General features: G+C 34.8%; 1 protein-coding gene across 1 annotated transcript; it reads left to right on the top strand.

Moving 5' to 3' along the window:
* The first annotated feature begins 2649 nt into the window (after positions 1-2649).
* On the top strand, positions 2650-5223 carry LOC149224046 (endochitinase 4-like). The gene is made up of 3 exons (XM_089383470.1): positions 2650-2965; positions 4539-4658; positions 4755-5223. Exons 1-3 carry the CDS (start codon positions 2688-2690, stop codon positions 5050-5052), a joined length of 696 nt encoding a protein of 231 aa, XP_089239596.1. The 5' UTR covers positions 2650-2687; the 3' UTR covers positions 5053-5223.
* Positions 5224-26335: the final 21112 nt, after the last annotated feature.

Raw genomic sequence — 26335 nt, 5'->3', positions numbered from 1 at the left:
CTTTGGTAACTCTGTATGATTTTCAATAAGTGAGAATTTAAAAAATAAATCTGCACTGTTCTAACACAGAAAATCATAACTGCAAAATCTTTGGTAACTTTGTATGATTTTCAATAAGTGAGAATTAAAAAAAAAAAATTGCAATGAACAGAACATTTTTTTAGGCAAATTAATTTGTTAGTAATTTTTAAGGATAGTAACCAATTTTTTTTGGAAAAGAAGAAAAAATAGCTTTTGTTTGTAAATTTGAAGAATAGAAGATCTTTTTTTCCAAAAGGGCAAAAATTAGCAGAAAGGTGAACAACATTTAAATTTTTCTAGTTTTTGATGGTAAATTTAAAAAAAATATTAGCTAATCTTTATGGAAAAATGGAAGAAAATACCAAAATGGCTATATCTAATACAATTCCATAGTAAATTAAGGATTTGATAGTAAATTAGAAACATATTAAACACACTTTGGGGAAAATTTGGAAAAAAGTAGCTAAACGGTAAATATTGGTTCTTAAATTGTTAGCTGGCTATATCAAAAGTCAGTAAAACAATCAGATACTAAATTAGAAGAATATTAGCCATTTTTTCAAGAGAAGTGAATATGACCGCCAAATTTTTTCATGGCTTGAAAGATCAAAAGCTGAGGGCAGATGTTCTGAAAAGCGAAACAAGATTTCAGCAGCTCACGGACTCTGGATGCATAATCTATTTTAAGCTTTAGCTTTCAAGTTGTAAGTATTAGATGGAATGGAAGATGCCAAAGGCACCCTACATTGAACAGTCTTCATCACTACTGTGCCACTTACCTTCTTTAAACTATGAATGTAACTCTAGATGTGGCGTGGCCCACACATCAGCCTAAACAAATGGAAATATCTCCGAATATGTATGTCTATATTTGAATATAATAAAGATATACTGCCTTTTTTTCGTGTTGAGAAAAAAAAAACTATGAATGTAACTCAACTTTGTCTGCCGAGTCCATTAATTCCATCAAACTTATCATATCTTTTAGATTTTAACCAGAATCAAAACATATATACGTCATTGTGACTTTGGACGCTGGCCTCCTCAGGGAACCAATTGGCTCACGGACTTTTCCTTTTGTCATGTTTTTCATACTTTTCCTTTTATCATGAAATGGGCAGTACTGGTTTACTAGTAGAAAATGTTTTGCATAGTCTTCAAGTTTAATTCTGTAATATAAATTGAAATTTTCCGTCCACAAATCAGTCTAGGTTTAAAATAATGTTTACCACTTCATATCAATTTATGTGTTTTACTTGTGAATGCATAAAATATGGACTCAAACTACTAGTAACGTCCAGAACTTTCTGAGATAAAAACAAACAATGTCCCAACAACTCCAACCAATGGAGGCATTTTTGTTTTGAAAATCAAAGGAAGTATCTACTCATACTCCAATGATTGAGTAATTAGAATGTAAGTTATAAAAAACCTATCTTCTAGTTTAAGGCCGTTGTAGATTTGAAGATTTGAAGTTGAATCTTTGCAACATGCAATCCACATGGCAAACGAAAATGGAGTAAATGAATGTTTCTAGTCATATTGTATGAATAGGACATAAATGTCTGTCATATGGTGGTCACTTCTACACTGGCAACGGTTTATTATTATACCCAGAAATCTATAGAAAGAGCCGTAGCAAACTCACAATACATAGCCAACTATACACAACAACATCCGAATGTATGTTTAATGAATATACAGCGAAGCTGAAGTGTTTATATATATAAATAAATTGAGTATAGATGATTATGGTTTGGGATCTAACCTGATAGCTTTTTGCACAATGAGATCATCAGGATTCAGGGGATTGAAGAAGGCATTTATCCGGTGTCGTCCTCTTGCTACTTTGACTGAAACCCATGATTATGGATATGTTGGTTTTGATAACCCTCTCAAATGTCTATGTGATCCATTTACACCAATTCTCTGCACAAACTCGGCTAAATTCGAAGTTCCAGCAGGTTTTTCTTATGCCCTGCTCCTGAGTCCTCACCAAAGTCACCGGCTTGCAAAAATCACCATAAATTAGGTCGCTGCAGTGGGTAGCTGGGAATTAATTATCGTTAGTACCATAGCATTTATGGTTTTACCTGTTGAAAATTAAAAACTGATATAATATTAGTGATATTTATAAATATGACTTAGAAATTAATATGGGTAACAAGTTACGGGTGCCAGGTGGATTATACCTATTAGTAATTATCGTGGATTATTAAATTAAACTTTAAAAATGTTGATAAATCCTCCATTCAGGCAACTTGCAAGGTTAAATATATATATAATTTATAATTTTTTTTTAACTTTTATTTTTTAAACATGCCCGTCATATTGACGTTCTTAAAAATTAATGGCAAGTTACACCTTACATGAAGATTTGAAACTGGAACGTATTTTACGTGTAAAAAAGGTAAATACAGGTATAGGGGCGTCAAATTTAACCCCTGACTGTGACGCGTAAATATTAATGTTAATTTGTTCCGTGTTTTTCGCGGTAAAGACGCGGCGATAAGTCAACATGCAATCCACTTCAACCAAATATCATCCCAATTCCCGATCCCCACGGCTATATAACCAACACTCATCTCACCCTCTTCTCTTCACAGCGCAGCAGAGGACCATAATCTTTTGGCTTTGCCAAGGATAACAAGAGTATAGTCGCGAATATGGCAACTCATCTCCGTGTGAGCGCTGTTATTCTATGGTTTGCTTTTTCCCTTTCTTCTCTTTCCATCTGCCGTGGAGCTGTTTCGGATATTGCTACCCAAGATTTCTTCAATGGAATTATATCTGCTGCTGCTGATGGCTGCGCAGGAAAGACCTTCTATACATACAGTGACTTCATAAATGCGGCCAATTCATTTTCTAGCTTTGGCACAACTGGAACCTCAGATGACAACAAGAGAGAAATTGCTGCTTTCTTCGCCAACGTTGCTCACGAGACTAACAATGCGTCTCAAATGCTTATACCTCTTTCCGTAAACAAAATTTTCATTTGATGTCTAAATCTTTATATGATTTTATTCCAGAATTTATAGAGATTAGGTTTGTTTTTTTTTTTTTTTTCATAATAAAATTACAGCTAAACAGGTCATGTGTTTGAGAAGTATGTTTTTTCTTTTGGAAAAAAAACGGGTATTTGGTTTTGGCATGGTTTGGCATTTTTTTTGGTATAGGGTTATCATTTCAGTGATCTTAATTAATTTTTTTTAAGGGATTTTTGATTGATTTTCAGTTTTTTAATTGGTAGAGGTTTTGATGTTTATTTAGGGTATTGAATTTATTTATAAATTTAAGAATGTATTTTAAAAAATAAAAAAATTCACAATTTTATTTCAAATTGTATCATCAAATTTTACTTTAAAAATTTATATGTTTTTAAATAAAAAAATATTTAGTATATCAGCTATGTAAGAGTTTTCAATTCTCTTAAAAATCAGCCAGAACTAGTTCTAAAAAGGGTAATTGTCAAAAAATCTACACACTATCACTTTTGTAAAGTATTAAAAGTTTGAAGGATTAAAGTTTGAAAAATCACATCAGTAAGAAATCTCAGGAATTCCTTAGAGAGCTTTGTAGAGAAAATCATGTGGAGAGTAAGAAAACTGTATAGATATTTCAGGGCCACATTAACTTTATATTACAGGTAAAACTATGACAGAAGTTAAGATATTTGGAAATTAACTTTGCAAGTTGACGTTTGTGAGACTATATATACAGCTGTGCATAATGGAAGATTTGAAAATTACAAACAAAGATGGAAAAAAAAAAAATTACTTTATCAGCCTAAAAATAATTTATTTAATAAATAATAGAGAAATTTAAACCTTGAATCTTATAATCTTACGTAATAACTACTATAATAATTTAGGAAGCTGAGGATCATGAAAATTTAAACCTGAAATATAATTTTACATAATAGATATTAAAAATTAGTTATTTATTTAGTAAATAAGTCCATGGGAGGCAGAGAGGCCTTTGGTTGATCCTCAGAAAAAACTGCAAGAACGAGTTTTAGAAAGGGCACCTGTAAAAAAAACGCAGGATAATATCAATTTTGGAAAAGATTAAAGTTTGAAAAATCGAACAATCACATCAGTGATAAATTTTAGGAATCAGTTGAGAGTTTTGTGGAGAAAATCATATAAAGAGCAAGAGAGCAAGAGAAGTGTATAAGTGTTTCACAGCCACAATCACTTTACAAGTGAAAGTAAGACAGTTAAGAGATTTGGAAATTAACTTTGTCAGACTATATATACAGTTGTTGTTCATGATGGAAGGTTGGAAAGATTGCGAACCAGTATATAATTTATATATTTATATATATAATATCAATTTAAAAGAAGTTTTTTTAATAAATAATAAAGAAATTATAGCCTTGAATCTTATAAATTTACATAATAAATATTATAATAATTTGACATTAATAACCGACCTGTGCTAACTGTTTTAGCTAATAGATTTTAAAAATTACTTATTTATTTATGCTTACAAACATATTGTCTGTGTGGATGGTTAACAGATCTGTGCTACGTTGAGGAGATAAACAAAAGCGATTATTGTGACTCCACCAAAACGCAATATCCCTGCGCAGCCGGGAAGCAATACTATGGTCGTGGCCCCCTGCAACTCTCATGGTATGTATCTTTGTGTATATGTCTATCTATTTGGTAGGCAAGCAATTATAGATATGTGAATTGAATGTTCGGTGGCTGACCGTTTGCTTGCTGCAGGAATTATAATTATGGTGCAGCTGGTGATTATCTGCGCCAAGATCTGCTGAATAACCCTGATACTGTGGCTCAGGATGACGTGACCTCGTGGAAGACTGCGCTCTGGTTTTGGAATGTGAACACCAAATGCCATACCGCTATTACATCCGGTCAGGGATTCGGGGCGACCATTCAAGAAATCAACGGAGCGGTAGAATGCAACGGTGGAAACACCGACGAAGTTAAGGATCGCATCAGTCATTATACCAACTACTGCAATCAATTTGGTGTGGACCCTGGAAGCAACCTTAGCTGTTAAGCATAATTAGCCAGTGCCTCTTCATCACCATCACTCAGTTCAAAATAACCAATTAAGTGAAATATTCAATAAAGTGATTGACGCTACTTACCGTTGCTATGCTATTATTACAAGAGCGGAGCACAGATTGTCTCAGGTTGTAGACAAAATTCTGCCACCCATAAATAAAAGATCATAATCTTATTTAGAGGTTAATTTTATTTAAAATATATTTCATTTTTTTAAGTAAGAATATGATTTAAATAATAAAAATTGGGATTTTCTAATGAGGTTATAATTTTCTTTGGATGGTAATATTTAAACATGTCTTTTTATTTTGCAAAATTTTGATTTAGAAGTGTTTTAATCTAGATAATTTTGAAAGTAGAAATAGATTCATTACCCTCAAAAATCAAAACTCAACTAAAATTCCATAATTTGATGGTTATAACCTAGATTTCCAAAAAATTGAAACCTACTAGAAAAATCTAGCTAAATTATCACCTATTTACACTACTCTATCATAAATATAAATATGTCATTATTATTGGTTTCAATATTCAAAATATTGATTTGCAATGTTTAGTCAATTTCCAATAGTCCAAATATCAATTTCTAATACTCAAAATGTTAATTTTCTATATTTGATATATCATTTTCCAAATTTTTTTTTGGTAAACATCAAATAAGTGTGTATCTACATTACATATAAATTTAAATACAACAACATCACACGTTGAGAAATCGAATGCATTCAAGATGAGGATTAGAAAACCTGCCTTGATATCAATTATAAATAGGGTATCGAAGGTCCTTCTAGCATAAAGATGTGGTGTGGAGTTTGATAAGGCTTCAAAACCCAAAAATTTATTTAAATGTGTATGCGAAGATGAAACCCAAAATGTACAATTCAATTCTTTTGTAAAGTTTAGATAGATATTCAATTGAATTAATTATAATGTTGTATCTGCATAGTAACCAACTCACAAGTTATTTTTCCCAATGCCAGTGATTGAACTAAGATATCGAATAGAGTATACAATGCTATTTGATGTTGTAACTTATGGTTTATGCTAAAAAACTCAACCCATATTGAAACACCATTCTGAGTAAATAGAAGAACGTGACTTTATTAAATTGCAATTTGAATGGGCTTTCAGGAAGTGAGTAGTTGCACTAGCAAATAGAATGCCACCCTCAACACACAAGATGCAGGTCTCAGTCCCGTCTAACAATGGTCATACAAACTCTTTAATCCTAGAATGACTTCCAACAAGTCACAAAAACCAAAACAATTGATATACACACAGAGGGAGCTAACAATAAGCATGACATATCCCTCAACACGCAATAAACATGACAATAAACACGCTCAGTCCCTCAACAAATATGATGCCCCTCACATTCAGAATACGACCCTCTTTGATATATCTTCCACGTAGCGGATGCAACAGTAACCCTCTTTGCAGCAAAACTTGGAAGTAAGGATTTCACGGGCGAGGGTACATTGCACAAATGGCTTCTAATGCCATGTTTTTCCCATTTTATACCTTTCAAACTTTCAGCTGAGAGTTTTATATAGAATCTAACTTTTGGTTGAGATTTTAAATGGAAACTAAACTGTCATCCGAGAAGTTTCAAATAAAATCTAAATTCTCGATCGAGATTGGGGAAATTTTTTTACACCAAAATTATGTCTGATAGAATATATTATAATATATGATTCTGGGTCTAGAGATTTAGTTTGAATTTGAACTTTTGGCTGAGAGTTTGTGTTCGAGTTTTTTTTTTTTCCCAAAATTCTTAGTCAAAATTTTTTCTAACTCTCGGTTGAGAGTTTGCAAACTTGAGATTAACCTTGCTAAACTATTGGCTAAAAGAGTTTCAAATTCTCAGCCAAGAAACAATCAAAATCTTGGCCAATCAAATATTTTTGACTTTTTCTCTGAGTCGAGAGTTTGTTGAACATAGCCAAAATTATCTCCACATACCAAAAAGTGTTTCCCTTTTTAGTGTTTTCACCCATAGGTGAAAATGCCACTCTAGGGTAAATGTAGGATATGGTTAGTGTGGGCTTACAAGAGATAGAAGAAGGATGGATAAGTGCAAACTTGTTTTTGCGTTAGTTTGAGTACAATTTATGAGAAGTTCTTCCTGAATTAGTTGGCACATGATGGAAAAATCAATATTGTTGGTTGTTTCGATTGTAGGGGTTTTTGTCTTTGGAGAGTTCAAGCATGCCATTTTTGAAAGATTAGGAGAAGAATACCATCTCCCCAAAGAGGAAAGCCACATTCTCCATCACATGCACCAATGTATTCTCTTGAATCACATAGTCCACATCATGCTCGATATTTAAGTCTCAGTATGGTGATTGGTCATTCAATGCTTCCATCGATTCATTCATTCGCTTCTTTCATAAGAACATTTACAAAGACAAGCCCAAGACCATATTTTCTCAAAGCAAATAAGCCTGTGGCTCTTATAGCTTCAATCTGTAAGTGTACTGCCAAATCTATTTTCTCATGTTTCAATGAATGTATAAGCCTAATCCCATATTTTCTCAAAGAAACTATGTTTGTGGCTCCTATGGCTTCAATGTGTAAGTGTATTGCCAACTCTATTTTATCATGTTTAAGTGAATGTTGGATAATGTAGAGAGGAGTACTTCCATTAATATTTAACAATGCAACTTTGTTAGAGACATGCACTTTGCATATTTTGTTCCTCTAATTCAAAATGTGGGTTTTGTACGAGGGATATTTATTATGTATTTTGTTGATTTAACTATTGTGATTTTAGAAACAACCCTACAACAAGAAAAGCCACTAAAGTCCACAATACATGAAATTCAACATCTCAAAGTTTTGATCATTGTGACAATTTCTCTTGTGCTTCTCATTTTAGGGGCCATCATGTTCATTTTTACATATTGGACTTGTATATGGGTGTCTAGGAGTCATTTATGTCTAGTTCATCCATCATCTCGATCTCCATCATTATAAAAGCAGTCTGATATTAATGACTCGGGTTGTGTACTAATTCATGGAAACACTTTCTATCAAATTTTGAACAAGTTATTATTCAATATTCTTCTCAAAATACTAAACTTTCAATCTGGAAAAAGAATATAATATTTTATTAAAATGCTTATATCTATGCCAAAATATGTTCTTTAGTGGTTTTCTGTATAATATAAAAGTTTGCTATGGAGAAGGGAATTTTAACATAAGCATCATAAGCAAGAATTTTGGGGAAGAAAACCCATTAAAACCCATTATAGGGACTTGCCTCTTTATGATTCTTATTGAAAATTAAATTTAAACTCAAAATTTTCTTAAATTAAATTGCATTTTACTTGTGTGTAGATGGCAATAATGGAATTTCACTTGGCCCCTTGCTTACTCATTTCAACTCTTTCAAAACTGGTAATGCACATATGCCATAGAGTATTATGTTTTACAAGTAGCTACAAATAATTTTAGTAGTTATAACCTCCTTTGGCAAGGAAGCTTTTGCTTTGTATATAAAGCTCAGTTCCCTGATGATTTTTGTGGCATGGTCGAGATGTTAGATGAAAATATAAAAGAAACAGATGATGAATTTCAAGTATGAATATCAAGATTCCAAGTCTTTTCATTTTCCTATGTTGGTTTGAAGCATGTACCTAGAAGAGGTTTTGTGATATTTAGGATAGTGAATTGCATTTACATATATGAATGTTGCAAAGTGAAGTTGAGTTAATGCGCAAAATTAGGAACCCAAGATGTAGAATTTTCTTGTAGATTCAAACTGCAGATTATAATATGCTAAAACAATTGAATTGAATCTACTCTACTCATCAGCGGAAACAAAAATTGATAGATGAAATCATGAAGCAGAAAAAGAAGAATTTCAATAACACATAACATAATAATTTTATATGGAAAGCCACAATTCAAAACCCTTGCTATCTATATATTGCATTAATCAGAAGATCTAAGAAGAAAATACAATGCTTGTTCAACCCTAACAATCTCTGCACAAGTAGAATCTATCTCACTGCTTCACAAACTAGCTCAAGCCAATAATTAGCTAAATCTACTACCTACCAAGCTCCTACTTTCTTGCAAAGTTTCCTTGGGAATCTGCCCATATTTAATTGGGAAATTCTTCACTCATAAATGTGCAATCCATCCAAAGGACTTCCTCTGATTGCATGCACCATTGGTTTAATTTGGATGATTTTACAACTGATAGTACACTGTCCCTAAACTCTAATATCAACTGGGTCCTCCTATGAAATGACATGCATGAGTTATTTTTTGAGTGAATTACCAGTTATCTCATTGATCATTGCATGTGAATTAAATCCAATTTAATTCATTTGACCTATCACTAGTTCCTCCAATAGTTAGAGCTAGCTTAACTGAATTAAATAATTACAACTCAATAAGAACTCAATCTGGGCCCCTAAAATTTAGGGATCACTCTACATTACTCTAGATAGACTTCCAACTCGAATTTACTGAGATAACTAAGTCAATTTAACTTAGTTAATTGTTACAAGTTGCTATGACAATGGAATTACAATTTAATTCCTAATTTAATTTATGGACAAATTAAATTAGGATTTTCTTGATGTTATTTTTAACATTTCTTGTTGCTATTTTCAACACTCCCTCTCAAAAAGAAAGGAATTTAACTCTATCTCTATTTGGTACCTTTGGAATGTTTTACATGTAAATCTTATCACTGTTGTTGTTGCTACTGCAACATTTACAACCAAAAAGGCATCCAAACAAAATAAATTGAATCAACCGTGTCTGCAAATGTCTACTGGGAAAAATTGTGTTGTTGCTGACTCTGCTACTGAGCCTCCTGCTCTTTTGTCAACACTTTTGTTCACTCCTTAGTATATGAGTGACACTAATCCTTCTGCTATTGCATACTATGGGCCCTTGTAGCAAGGTAATGATCCATGAGACAAAAAAACACCTCAATGGATCCGGCCCAAATTTATGCACTCTTGGCACTATTGCTTCACATTGCCCCACCTCTCACCTGGAGGTATGGTTGCATGTGTTCCCTTTGTCCACTTGAATCAAAATTTCCCCCTACGGGAGGTCTCTGCTTGAGTGGATGTCTCTACTCAGTCTCCTCCTTTTCCAATTATGGTTTCTCCACAACTTGTTGAGGTTGCTTTTGAGGCTGCATGTTGAGAGGTAATTTATGCTCCCTCTCAACCAACAAGTCTCTAACATTTTCCTTGCTCCTCAAGGCTTTGCATGCATCTTGTACCTCAAGAGCACGCAGGTTCTTGACTCACACACCAATATGTTTCCCTTGTCCCATGGCGATGTGTTTAAGGAAAACCTTTCCTTTACGAAAAATCACATCGTAGCCATGATCTTCCAATACCGCAACGGAAACAAGATTATTATTTAGTCGTGGAACATACATCACGTCTGTGAGTTTGATAAGGGAGTTAGATTCCCTCTGAAAAGTAGTACTAATGTCGGTAACATTATACCTCTCATCATCTCCAAACTCTATGTTATGCTTTAGGTCTTTCTCCTCCAAGTCACTAAAGAGATCTCTATTCCCCTTTATATGGAGTGAGGCATCGTTGTCGAGACACCAAATTCTTCCCATTACAGTGCTTTCCATGCATGCAATGAGAGTGAAATCAAGTTTGAATTGTTAAGCTAGAGCTTCACCTGCTACTACTACAACATGCTCCTTCTTGCTTGCTTTATTATGTGGACATTTTGTGGCATAGTTCATGAACTCGTGATAGTGAAAACAATTGATGTTCGACAAGTCCTTCTTCTTTCCACCCTCCTCCCCTTGGGACTTCTTTCCCTTGGATTTATTTTCTTTGTTGACTAATGAAAATTCATCTTCCAGTTATTTGAATGAGGTTCCATCTCTGGTGTTCCACCGAATCTCTTCTTTTACCAAGTCGAACCACAATCTCTCCCACTCTGGTAGTTTCTCCCTCCCATTAATTGAGTCCTGGTAGTTGTGCCAACTCTTGGAAAGTCCTAGAAGTGTTAGGCTCACCAAATCATCTTCAACAACTATAACATCGAAACTTCCTAGCTTATCCTGTGTTAGGGTCCAACCTTAACCCCTTTATTTATGTAATAGGGTCGAGTCATAGTTATAGTTAGTTAAAGAGTCAATAAAGTCCATATTAAGAATTGTTAGTGGTTGACCAGCATTTAAGAAAGGGACCACAGTTAGTTGCAACGAGCCATAATTAATAAATAAAGTGGTTAACCCATGTTATGAAAAGGACCACTAGTCGTTAGGTTGTTAAAGGTCATTTAGCTATAAATAGTCATAGTTAGAAGGGAAAGATCATCGAGTTTTATTTTGTAATCAAGCTCTGCTCTGCTTGAGGTTGCCCCCTTGAATAGGCAAGTGAACATTACTTCTATCTCTGAATAATAAAATAGTTGTTGTTTTTATCATTTTATTCTATGTTTTGGGTTGTATTTCTTCGCATATTTGGCATTTTGGAATTTCTCGAAGGTCAAGAACATAACAAGTGGTCTCAGAGATCTTTCCAGGGCCAATGATATCTCCATTTTTGGTAGAATTGTTTTTTAGGTTAGAGACGTGTTCGAAATCTCTAAACCACGGGATTTGTCGTTGAGCGCATAAACCTGCAGATTTGGGGAGGCATGCACGCAGGAAATACAAGAAGTGGTCACACTTGTTGGACTCCCTTGTAACCTCTGTGGGTGCCCCTTCAAGTAGTAGCACATTAGACGGAACCACGCACGGACTGCCTTCCACGTACCCTCTGGGTATATTGCAAGCCCCCTCGGCTCACCTAAAACCTCACCTTAGATAACCTGTTAGTTGTCTTGTTTCTATAGTACACTGAGAACAACACTCTGACAGTTTACTCACGCGTACAGTAGGGTAGTTGGTAGTATGGCTAAGGGTACAGTTGATCCTCTTTAGTTAGTGCCCTGAAATATTGGGCCAAGTACTATTGTTGGACCCTTATGTATATTGCGATATGTAGCACCTCACACTCCTTTGAGACCATAGTTCCCTCGACTCTTTGAAGGTTGCCCATTATCTTATTTGCGACATCAGAACCACCAGTTGGGGTTCTACCCCCGTAGTATGATTCAGATCTAGCAATTGGGGTTCTGTTGCCTCTGCAACAATCAAATCCACCAGTTGAGGTTCTACCGCCACAATCCCATTCAAATCTAGCAGTTGGGGTTTTGTTGTCACCGTAGTCCAACTCACATTCATCCATTGGGGTTTCGTAGGAAGATCTGACGGTCTGCATAGTGAGGCTTGTTGCTCCTATAGTTTGGGCCTGCTTTTCGCAGGACATTAGGCAGGATCAAGTTTTCCAGAATATGACCATTGGAGTATTAATCAGCGGGTAATAAAACTCCTTTTGGAGTAAAAAAAAATAAAAAAATCTGAGGCCTTCCGTGACGCTTACAAGAGACTTAACCCATAAGATACAAGACGGCGAGTTGATCACAATGGTACCATTCACTTGTCAGCTTCAATTTTCTCACGGTGCCAAACTTTTTCGAGGTGAAGTCAAGTCACCGAGATTTGCGTATGGTAGAAACTAGAGCTCAAGTCATGGCCAATGAGAAGATCGAGTTCCTTGAACAAAGGTTGGATTCATTCCATGAAGAACTCCAGAAAAGTACACAATTCATTGACAATGCCACTAAGAGGACGCTGGGGTTGCATCAAGAGGAACATAGTATTGATGAATACCTTGAAGGATAATCTAGCCATCATATTCACTTCCATGGAAATCACCAACATTCCCATCCTCGGCCACCCAAGCTGGACATGTATAAATTTGATGGCTCTAATCGAGCAGTATGGGTAGCACAAATGGAACAATATTTCATTCTGAATGATATCAACGATGATGAAACTAAACTACGTGTGGGAGCCATTTAGTTGGATCAAGAGAGATGGCAATGGTGATAGTGGGATAGGAAATGCTATCCTGAGAACATAACTTGGAAATCCCTTTGTGACCGCTTTGACAAAGAATCTAATTTTTTGGGTCGTCTTACTAATCTCCGATAGACAAGCACAATAAAAGACTACATTGCATCCTTTGAGACATTGGTCATCTAAACAGAAGGTCTAGGAGATGAATTCTACTTGGAATGTTTTATAACTGGTTTCAAGGAAGCCATCCAAGCACATGTTTGGATGCACCACCCACCTACATGGATAGACGCTTGCACAAAAGCTGTTGAAGTGGAACGTGCTTTAGCTTCCTAGTCTCCTTGTCCAAATTTCGTAGCCAAGGGATGCCCCACCGAGGCTCGGGGCCCTACCCAAACATTTAAGGTTCAAAAGGAGTCTCCAGTAGAAACGGCTGAAAGAAGAAAACAAGGATTGTGCTACTACTGTGATGACAAATACTCCCCGAGGCATAAATGCAAGGAACCAAAATTCTTTCAAATTAATGTTACTGATCACAGCTCATCTGAGGAATCCCCACCCCTTGGGGGACCAGAGGATGAAGTTGACGACACCCAGTAGGAAAATGAGCTCACAACTATGCTAGAGGCACCAGTTATCTTGCTACATGCTTTGGCAGGCATTTTTGTGCCCCAAACTCTCAAAATCAGATGCTTTATTGAACATCACCCTGTAGTAGTATTGATTGATAGTGGAATCACTCATAACTTTATCCATTAGCGAGTCGTCGAAGCTATTCATTGTTTTATAAGGGTAGTCTCTAATTTCCAGGTCCTGGTTACTAATGGGGGGACAATGAAATGTGAAGGCCTCTCCGAAAATATTAAACTTCAGATGGGAGACTACCACCTAAAGACCCACATGTTTGCTATTAACATGAGTGGTTCTGACATTGTCTTGGGTGTTGAATGACTTCACACACTAGGCCCAATCACAATGGATTTCTAAGAGTTACATATGAGCTTTATGCAGAATGACCACATGCATACCCTCCGTGGACTCCAAGCAGGTGCTCCTTCTATCATCAGTGCACATCAAATGGAAAATTTGTTGAAAAAGGGCCATCATGGAGTTATCGCCGAGTTCAATGCCATCCAGGCCATAGAAACCGCTACTCTTCATATTCATCTTGAGATGCAACAGGTCTTAAACTGCCACCAGCAGGTATTTGACAAACCTAAAGAGCTTCCACCCTCTAGGGGGAACATGATCATAGCATCAATTTGGTCTCCGGGGCACAGCCGCCGAATGTGCGCCCATATCGATATACTTTCGCCAAAAAGAATGAAATCGAAAAAATCATCAAGGAACTCCTTGAAGCCAGTGTTATTTGTCCTAGCATCAGTCCTTATTCATCACCAGTGATCATGGTGCTCAAGAAAGATAGGGAATGGCGCATGTGTCTAGACTTTCGGGCCGTCAAGAAGCTCGCTGTCAAAGACAAATTCCCTATCTCGGTTGTTGATGATCTTCTTGATGAACTACATGGTGCTCAACTCTTTACGAGGCTAGACCTTTGCTGTGGCTATCACCAAATATGCATGAAAGAAGTAGACATTCCCAAGGCTGCTTTCCGAACTCATGAAGGCCATTATGAATTCTTGGTCATGCCATTTGGTCTTTGTAATGCCTCATCCACTTTCCAAAGCCTCATGAATCACCTACTGAAACCATATCTTCGAAAATTTTTCCCCGTTTTCTTTGATGACATTCTCATCTACAACCTACCCTAGGAAAAACATCTTCATCATGTAGACCAACTCTTGCAACTACTCCAAAGTCACGAATTATTTGTCAAATTGTCCAAGTGCTCTTTTGGCATGGAAGAAATTGCTTATTTTGGACACATTGTGGGTCGTGAAGGTGTCTGGGTGGATCCCAAAAAGATACAAGCAATGCAATATTGACCCCAACCAAAATCATTGAAGAGTTTGAGGGAATTCTTGGGTCTCACCGACTACTATTGCAATTTTTTCCACAATTATGGTCGCATTGCTAGACCCCTTACTAACCTTCTCAATAAAAATTCATTCCTCTGGACTGATGTAGCATAATAGGTGTTTATGGCTCTCAAACAGGCCATGTGTTCCACTCCAGTATTAGCACTACTCAACTTCACCAAATCTTTTGTGATTGAATGTGATGCTTTAGGCACTGGTATTGGTGTTGTCTTAATCTAGGAAAGTCGACCCTTGGATTTCACCAGCCAACAACTGAGTGGGAAGCATTTGAGACAATCTACCTATGAGAAAGATATGATGGCCATCTTACATGTAGTAGATACCCAGCATCCATACTTATTGCGGCAGTGTTTCCAAATCCGCACAGACCATCAAAGCCTCAAATATTTTTTAGAGCAATGTCTGTCCTTGCCACAACAAAATAAATGTGTGGCCAAAATGTTGGGATATGATTATGAGATAATTTACAAAAAAGAGCATGACAATGTAGTAGTGGATGCTTTATCACGCCAATTTGAGGATGAAAGCACCCTGCTATCAATCTCTCTTCCCATACCAGATTGGATTGAAGAAGTCTGCAAGGAATGGTTTTCACACCCCTCTCTCTCCAAACTCATTAATAACTTGAGAGCATATCCTAATTCCTCTATTGGCTACTCTTGGAAGAATGAGATTCCTCAATACAAGGATAGAGTAGTTATATCGCCAACATCCACCCTTAAAACGCACATTTTGGTAGATTTTCACTCATCTCCCACTACAGGCCATGCAGGCTTTTAGAAGACTTATGCTCGCACTCATTGTTCTTTCTTTTGGACATGCATGAAAATTGACATTCTTATGTTGTAGCTTAATGTGATGTGTATCAATGCTATAAAGGAGAAACAATCAAGTTACCATGCACCTTACAACCATTGCCAATCCCTGCCTCCATTTGGATGGACGTTTCTATGGATTTCATTATTGGTTTCCCGAAGTCAGGCAGCAAATCAGTGATCATGGTGGTCGTGGACATAATTTCTAAATATGCTCATTTTTGCACTCTACCCCACCCATTTACCCCCACTTTGGTGGCTCAAGCTTTCATGGACTAGATCTTCAAACTGCATGGCATGCCCACTTCCATTGTGTCTGATCATGACCCGACTTTCACCAGTAACTTTTGGCAAGAAATTTTCAAGCTACAAGGCACCCAACTCCAACTAAGTACTTCCTATCATCCCCAAACTGATGGTCAAACTGAAGCAGTCAAGAAATGTTTGGAGACATACGTAAGGTGCCTCACTTCAGAAAAGCAGCATCAATGGGTGTAGTGGCTACCTTTAGATGAATGGTGGTATAATACTAATTATCATAAAGCTGCCAAGATGACTCCATATGAAAAAATGTATGGCCAACTACCACCTTCACCTATTTATTATATCCCTGGATGGTCTAAGGTGAAATCCGTTGATCAACTCCTACAGAAACATGCATCCATGCTAGCTCGTCTCGAAGATAATCTCCATCAAGCTCATGAGTGAATGAAGCAATAGGCATACCAACATCATTGAAAGCACACATCTCAAGAAGGGGATCATGTATTCCTACGGCTGCAACCATATAAGAAAACATAGCTCAAAGAAAAGCGCTGCCTGAAATTAGCTCAAAAATTCTATAGACCTTATCAAATACTTCAATGTATTGGAGCAGTAGCCTACAAGCTGGCCTTGTCACTAACTTCAAAAATCCATCCAGTCTTCCATGTATCATGCCTCAAGAAAGTGGTGGGGAACAATTGCAGAATTCAAACCAGTCTACCTGAATTGGATGAAGAAGGTTCACTCTAGCTCCAACCTAAACAAGTCCTCGATACGCGAGAATGACATCTGCGCGACCGCACGATCAAGGAAGTCCTCATCACGTGGAAAGGCACCTTTCCAGAAGATGCAACCTGGGAACCAACTAGTATTCTTCAACAGTTTTCGCAGCTTCATCATTGAGGACAAGGCTTTTTTTCATGGGGGAGGGCATGTTAGCGTCCAACCTTAACCCGTTTATTTATGTAATAGGGTCGAGTCATAGTTATATTTAGTTAAAGAGTTAATAAATCTTATATTAATAATTGTAAGTGGTTGACCCGCATTTAAGAAAGGGACCACTATTAGTTGCAATGGGCCATAATTAATAAATAAAGTGGTTAACCCATGTTATGCAAAGGACCACTAGTCATTAGGTTGTTGAAGGTCATTTCACTATAAATAGTCATAGTTAGAAGGGAAAGATCATCGAGTCTTATTTTTTAATACAGATCTGCTCTGCTGGATGTTTCCCCCTCGAAGAGGAAAATGAACATTGCTTTTTATCTCTGAATAATAAAATACTTTCTATATTTATCATTTTATTATGTGTTCTCGGTTGTATTTCTTCGCATATTTAGCATTCTGTAATTTCTCGTATGTCAAGAGCATAACATCCTAACATTGCGTGAAGTTGGTCAAGTACTTCGGGATTGTGTCACACTTCTCCATCTTGATTTTTCTAACTTTTTCCTTTAGTTCCAGCTTCCTGTGGTCACTATTGTTTTGAAACAGGTTCGTCAATTCCTTCCACATTGCAAATGGATTTTCCTTACCATGGAGATTCGAGACAATATGATCTTGAACTCCTAGGATAATCATTCTCGCCTTTTCCACACACTTTCTCCATTCTTCTAGATCTTTAGCATCAAATGTTGGAGGCTTCAGGATATCATGATCTATGAATTCCTTCAACCCATTGTCTTCCAACACTGCCTCCATCTTGTCCTTCCACGCTATGTAATTTGAGTTACCGTCAAGGGCACACTCAAGTCTCAAACCGTAGAATGACATCTTGTTGGCTCTGAAGTATGAAACTGCAAATTCAATTTCTCCTACACAAAAAACTTGCATTCTCCTATTCTATAGTGATTTCAGCTCCTATATGATGTAGAATTTTCTTGTAGCTTTAAACTACAGATTCTACTATGCTAAAACAATTTACTTGAATCTACTCTACTCTTGAGTGGAAACAAAAATTGGTCAATGAAATCAAGAAGAAGAAAAGGAATAATTTCAATCACATAACACAATAATTTTCTAGGGAAAGCCACAGCTCAGAACCCCTGATATAAGTATATTGCATTAATGAGAAGATCTAAGAAGAAAATGCAATGCATGTTCAAACCAAACAATCTATGCACAAGTACAATCTATCTCAATGCTTCACAAACTAGCTCAAGCCAATACTTAGCCAAATCTGCTTGCTTGTCAAGATCCTACATCTTTGCACAATTTCTTAGGGAATTAGCCCATTTTAATTAGGAAATTCCTCACTCATAACTGCGCAATCCATTCATAGGCCTTCCTCTGATTGCATGCACCATCAATTTAATTTAGATGATTTTACAATTGATAGTAAATTGTCCCTAAACAATAATCTCCACTGGGTCTTCCTTTGAACTGACATGCATGAGTAATTTTTGAGTGAATTATTAGTTATCTGATTGATCACTGCATGTGAATTAATCCAATTTATTTCACTTGACCTCTCACTAGTTCCTCCAACAGTTAGAACTAGTTTAACTGAATTTAACTCAGTTAAACTGAATTAAATAATTACAAATGAACAAGAACTCAGCCTCGGTCCCTAAAATTTAGGGATCACTCTACATGACTCTAGATAAACTTCCAAATCAAATTTATTGAGCCAACTACGTCAAATTAAATTAGTTAAATGTTACAAGTTGTTATGAGAATAGAATTACAATTTAATTCCTGATTTAATTCAAGGACAAATTAAATTAGGATTTTCTTCATGTTATTTTTAACATTTCTCACTACAATTTTCAACAAAAACCCCATGTCTTTGTTGGCTTTCTTTGTGGGGCTACCAACCAACGTTAATGGTGGAGTGGTAAGCGACAATGTCCCAGAATTGGATAGTGTTGACGAACCTAGCTACATTTGTTGTTATTGCTCCTCTTGTTAACAAAAATGAGGATAACTAAAAGATGTTTGTGGGGAATTTGACCCTTGTATTTGTTGTTTCTCATGGAGTCTCGATACTTAATGAACATATTGAGGTGAAAAATGGGATTGTTGTACTGCTTGCTATACAGATATGGACTATGGGTACAAAGAAATTATTGTGCATTGAAATGAGTTTGGTTATGATATGGATGTATCTTTAATCCAACTAGTTGTCCAGACGTCATTAGGGAGATTGAATGTTGTGGTTGTAGTTAGTATTGTCATTGTGTAGATTTTCATGATGAGATTTGAGAGGCATGCGAAGCCGTAAAACAGATGGCGTCCTCTTGTTTCCCACTAGAGATGATGTGTTGATGGAGAGTTAGAACAATGTATTGTGCAATAACCTCTAGATCCATTTTGTTTTCTTTCATCCCTAAAATTTTTTCTTTCCCATTAAGACTAGTTTAGAGATCACTCTTATATGGGATTTAGGTACAACACCAACAATAGAGTAGAAAAGGTTGACGAGGCTTGGAGCTGGCATTGTCACAAGTTGTAAGGGAATATAAACTTATTAGGGTCAATTATTACAGAAGGCAATGAGTTCTGTCCACCAACCTTTTCAAAATCCAAATGATAGTATTATCATGATGAAATCAAGAAAGGTACTTGATATACAAAGCTAGTTATTCTCAAATAAAATTCATAACTTTGCATTTACTTTCAGTATAACATTAGCACTGTAATCAGGCTTGCATTTTTCAACATTGACTACCCAAGTAACACTGGGTCCAGACCCCAAACTCTAACTTGCATAAACTATTTACAATAGCTAGAGTTCAAACATAAATGGGCTTATTCTTGTATTTAATAATGAGACATTAAAACCGTATATACCCTCCTTGCTATAAATAAATATAAACGCCGAGGATTTCCATCATAAACTATGTTGCTTATTATCTTGTTGGGGCTTTATGCAGATGATAAGTTTGAGAGGTATACCATTTCTCTCCACCGAGTCTATCACATGTTTCAAACCATGTTCAACATTCTCAATTATCTATGTTTATGATGGTGCTACTAAATTAGGGTTCATAACCTGCAGATAGAAATACACAAAGTTACTACTGTAGCTGCAATTCTAGAGAACAAACCAAAATATATTCAACTTTAGAGCTAATGATACATTTTACTGCCCATTTCCCCTCCCAACTCTCTTCGCATTAATATCATGACCATATACAATGAAGAAATAAGTGGCTGACAATTTTATTAAGTTTCTCTATATTGGGATGACACAAGTTTCACTTCATTGTTTTCAAATTTGTTCTACCTTGTATGTAGACTTCTCCTCGTTAGTCAAATCCACATGCTTTTATATTATCATACACACCAATCAAGTTACAAACTGTAAAATATTGAAAAGTGACCATTGCAACGAATATAATTTCATTTCAAGTAAATAAAATTCGAAATATGGTAGGTGCTACTCATCGACACCCAGGGGGTGCATGGGACATCATGCACTTACATCAACAAGTTTATTTTGTTGCTCAGTTGCAAAGCTTTTTGTTCTTGATGATCTATGTTTTCTTAAAATGTCATCTACAATTCATTGGGATTTTTTAAGACTTCCTTTCTGAGAACCCGAAATAGAATTATCCTCCTTAGCAATATCATGTAAATCATAAATCATGTTATCAACTTAACCAAATCTATTGAGTAAAATGTATCCTTGATGTAAATCATAAATCATATTATCACCATAACAAAATCTAATAAGTAAAATGTATCCTCCATGTTACTGTGAAATCCCATAAATAACTAGGATTTGTGAATGGGTTACATAAAGCATCTAGGAATAGGGGAAAAACTTACAAAACCTAGAATTGGACCCAAATTTCATTATTGACAAACATAAAAAAATATGAGTTCATCCAAAACCCATAAATGTCTAAGTTTCTCAATCTTCTCTTATAGCACCCCGATCTGGTTTTGTAGAGTTGTTTGTAGCACAAATTCTGCATTCTTTTCATCGACAATCTTCTTCCTCCCTTACATGAAAGAACATTACATAAACTGTCAACACACATTATAGAGAACACTAGACCCAAGATACACAAATGAAAAGAGTAATATTCGAAGCCAATGAAATCCAAAACTAGGGTTCAATCATCATTTATCAGCTCCACATGAAATGCAATTTCCAATCAAATTTCCAATAGAAATGGAGAATTCTTCTTTGGGGAAAAATTATATCCATCAATTCAAATTCAAATTAGACTAGTGGGTTAGCTCACCCTGATTAAGCCCAAAATTCAAATTAAGCCAATTAGTTAAGCTCGACTGTTGAAGGTGTAATCCCAAATGAAAAATTCAAGTTAGATTACTCTTTGATAATTATATTGCTGATCACTATGGTCCTCGATTGTCAAGGTAAAAGGGGATGAGATTCACCAAGCCATGTGTACAATCACATCATAGTTGTTTCAATGATGGACCTTATGAACCAGTGCAATATAACATCCTACCATGCATAATCCCTGCAAGTGCAGAAAGTTGTCGTTGGTTATGTCTAAGGGGATGGTCATATGAGCATACGTAAGGGAGGAGACATGTTCATGATAAAGTGTAGGGCATTGTTCAAGATTGTGTCGAAGATGATGAATATGAATCATTTCCATAAGAAAAATCTCACAATAAAAACACATATCAGTCTAATCAATATTTAAACCATATAAAAAAATTAAAATGATAAAAATAAACTTATTAAAAATTATTATTATTATTATTTTAATAATAAATATTATTTTCCAAATTTTTACTATGTGCCATATAAACTTAGAAAATAACATTCACCATAAAGTATAAAAACATATATATTAAAAAACTATTTTAATAAATTAATAATAATTAAATGATAAATTGATTAGCATATACAATCTATGCTAAATATAATAATATATTGGATTAATATAAAAAAATAATATAAACCTATAACAAAAAAATCAAAATTAACCAATAATTATTATACCAATAATAAAAACTCTAAAATAACTAAGGAAAAATTAACTTATTGAATAATAAATTTGAAAGCCAAATATTACATATTTATAACCATTGTTAGAAGTTTAATTTAGTATTCAATAATTTAAATTTATTTAATTATTAGATTTAGTTTAAGAAATTTATTAAAATTTTATTTTTACGTATCATATCATATCATATATATATAGAGATAGATAAAATTACAATCTCACTTAACATTATATTCTTTAAATCTAATAATTATATAATCTTATTCCAATAAAACAAAAACATAAAACCTCTCATAATACTTAAACCGCTCCCTAATATTATTACAAATTTTACACATCCATTTCGTACCAATGCAGAAATTAAATCTAAAAATTATCTAATCCTATCCCAATAAAACAAAAACATAAAACCTCTCCTAAAACTTAAACTGCACCCGAATATTATTACAAATTTCACACATCCATTTCGTACCAATGGAGAAATTAATAGCATCCCAATAAAACAAAAACATAAAACCTCTCATAATAATTAAACTGCACCCATATATTGTTACAAAATTTACACATCCATTTCATATCAATGCAGAAATTAATAGCATTCAACAATTTTTATTTTTATTTGGTGCAAGGCTACAATTAGGAGCTGACATTTACATAAATTCCCCTTTGTGGGCACAATGCACCCATCTCTTTGTTTTTCATTTCTTTTAGGGAAGTTTGAAATGGATCTCTTACATCATGATTAACATACTCTACATATTAATTAAAGAGTTCTAGAGATCATTCACTTCTGTATTTTCTATGAATATTCACCTTTATTTTTCATGTGACGGAAAGAGTCACAAATTAGACGCCTCTACATGTATGTTGTCCATAGAATTCTTTGTCGTGTTATATTTGTGTGAAATGAAAGAGGCCTCATATCATTTAGAAATATCATTCTCATCGGCCACACAATAGCGAGACTTGGGGCTAGAGAAGCTCATGAGTTAACCAAGATTTTTTTGGAATTTTAGGAATAAATTAGGTTTCTATTGAAATTAAGCATATTTTCCTTTTTTTCTTTCATCCAGTGAGTGTAGAAATGTATTCCTAATAGAGATTGTAGGCTTTTGTAATCAACAACCCAATAGAGTGGTAGAGATTGTAGGCTTTTGTAATCAACAACCAAATAGAGTGGTTGTAAAGGGTATGGTATGCTCCTAGTGGTTTTTATCTCAGCAATTATTTCGGAAAGTGATTTAAGAAACCTTCCCTAAAAGTTGCATTGCAAAGAGAAAATTATGCAGAAATAAGTTGCATGTCTTCATAACTTGTCTTTGATAATAATACTTCCAATGGTTGGTAATGTCAACACAGGTGACTCTCATGTTTATTATGTCCAGTCACTTATATTCAATACACAATATGAACGTCCAAATGGCAATCAGAATATAAAAAACTAACAAAAGTAATTCCCTTAGAAAGTAATTTACAAAATCAGGAGGCAGATGTAATACAATGGGCAAGGTGATGTCTTTATATAAACCATCGGTGGGATTGGAGGTGTTGAATAACTGACTAGGCCAATAATTGTTAAAAAATCAAACCATCAAAAACACTTGAACCTTTCTTCCATAGTTTTGATATACTGGTTAGTCAATCTTGTTAGACTAGAACAATTCCTTAAACTCGTCACTTGGTCTAATTCCTTAAATTCATTTTCGATTCCATCTTTTGGTTTCTTTCATTAATTTATTTCATTATTTAATGGAGAATTTATCAAAATCCCTACTCATTCTACCATTTAAATTGTTTCAGTTTGACTTGATTATTTGAGTTTGAGTTCCATCTTTCATTAATTTATTATTTGAGATTGATGACAATTGCTAAGATTTACAATAATTATAGAAAGAGGGATAATATATTATTCTAATTTTAGAAGATAACTTGGAACATGTCCCATTGTGGTTTTGATTCGGTGAAATTTTCTCTTTCTTGTGTCAATAGATAGAGAGTGTTCAATAGTTAAAGGATTGTTTTAATACTCACACATAAACATACAATCACAAATTCCTTTAGCTGGGATGCTAGGTTTGATGGCTTACTATTTCACCAAAATTGCCTAGGCTTCAGTCCCCAAGAGCTCATGCTATTTGGTTGGGATAGGGCATAGTGAAACTAAAACACTGGTGTAGATCTTAGCAAGACATTGACCTCATTAAGGAACTAACGATAGAATTGTTACATTTTGATGTATATGCTATATTGAGAAATAACAATGTGATTTTCTCGAGCATTGGAAATGGGATTAAGGCCTTGTGGAAGATTTTGTTCCATAAACCATGCTATTTGGTGGGTACCTAATAATTTTATTGTTTAGGCATAATTTTTTTATTTTAACTTACCCATTTCTCAAATTACAATGGCCTTTTATGTAAAGCAATATGAAATGGTGTTTGGGATCAACTTAAACCAATCAACCATTTCAACAATAGTCTAGTTTGGAAGTCATAAGTTACTAACGAGTGACATCAGAAGTTTACTATTCATAATTTTTATCTATATTGGATCACAAGGTGTTCTACAAAATGCATCGCATTGTAGGACCATAGACTACTATTATAAATGTACATCATTGTATGACCACATACTATTCTATAGATGTGTTGCATTATACCTATCAAGATCTCTATTAAAGATTGGTCAAATTGATATGTTGTTTCAAGTATGTCTTTCTGTAGTTGTTTCTATGTTTTCTAGACTTTTAACATTTGAATCATTCTTTCAAATCCTACAATGTTATACAATTTTATTTTATTTTTCTATTAATTAAGGAACAAGACATTGTACCCTAGTATTCCTTGTCACAAATACACTTAGTTTGAGAAGTTATGAGCTATAAAATGGCATGCCACATTTACACATATGTCATAAGTATGTTGGAGTTGGAACAATTGATTCCTTATAAAATGGCTACATATTTTGGATTCAAATTGTTGTGGGCGACCATGTTTTGTTAACTTACCATTTATTTTGGTCACCTGTTTTTTGACATTAGAGGGTCAAACTACTATACACTACCATCTTTATAATATGATAACCTTTGAGTGCAAAGCCAACACTAAGGGGTATCTATTTTATCAAATACAACATGGACTAACATATGGTCTCATCCTCCAATTGGAAACGTGTTCTTCCTTGGGATTGAACCAAGATCTATTGGTAAATTTAAATTCTCATTTAAGGTGCAATATAAGCACACTTGAGTCCCTATCAATTTAGTATGCTAGCATAGTCAACTTATTCTAGCAACAGGTATGTGAGGCCCCGACTCTTGTGGCTTTTCACTCTTAGTGGATAACCTCTGTATGATTGTTGGTTGTGTCAACATTTTACCTTAAGTGAATATATGACCCTATTATCATATATTTTGAAGTCAATTTCCTATTAGTATCTTTTCACCTTACATTCATTAGAATGCCATATCAAATCATTATATTGTTTATAGGATGATGTGATTAGTTCCCATTTTTGTGGTTGAATTGGAATTGACCTTCTCTTTACTAAACAAGCACAACATTTCCTTAACCATTAGAAACTTATTTGGTTGATTATGCTACCACATGTTAAGCTCCAAAAAGTCTCTCACAAGTATCTTAAATAAATATTGAACTGCTTTGTGGGGTGTTATATTTTTATCAATGTTGAAAACATAAATATGAAGCATATGCATAATTGAAGAAACTAAGACACATTGTATTGTATGTTATTGTTACATGCAGTGGAATGATGCATCCAATTTGAGCATTGAGAGGATAGATGGTATATGATTATGTTGTGGGGACATGGGGATACCCACCCGCTAAATTAGGACCCTATGCGAAATGCCCCATGTAGCATGTTTAAAGTTGTGAACATTTGAAATTTAGTTTGCTTTTCAAATTGGTTTCAAATAATTTACCTCTAAGTCAAAAACTTTAACTAAGGCAAGGAGAAGTTGGTTACTCTTATGATTTGCATAAGGATACGTCCTAAGGTTTAATGCTGATTGAAATAAATAACATCTTAGCTCATTTAAGTTGACATTTGTATGTTGGAAATATCGCTTGACTGACAATGCATATATGTTGCAATTGATCCCTTTGAGTTATAGTGGGTAGTCATAATATATACCTTACCTATTGAACTTTATCTCTACATATTATGCTATAGCTTGATGCAATATATTGATAAGCTCAAGATTTTACTGTAGAAATAAAACCTCCTAGTGACCACATTCAATGTTAGAAGGAATTAGAAAAAACAACTTATTTTGACATACATGTCAATAAGCAAGCATTGCACATCAAGTAATATGCATACAATAGGTGTT

The sequence above is a fragment of the Pinus tabuliformis genome, chromosome Q, assembly GCF_031772625.1.
Source record: "Pinus tabuliformis cultivar Carrire ecotype Pingquan chromosome Q, CPIR1, whole genome shotgun sequence".
Taxonomy (NCBI): Eukaryota; Viridiplantae; Streptophyta; class Pinopsida; order Pinales; family Pinaceae; genus Pinus; species Pinus tabuliformis.
Note: the sequence above shows the minus strand (reverse complement) of the source record. Positions and strands in the feature narration are given on the sequence as shown.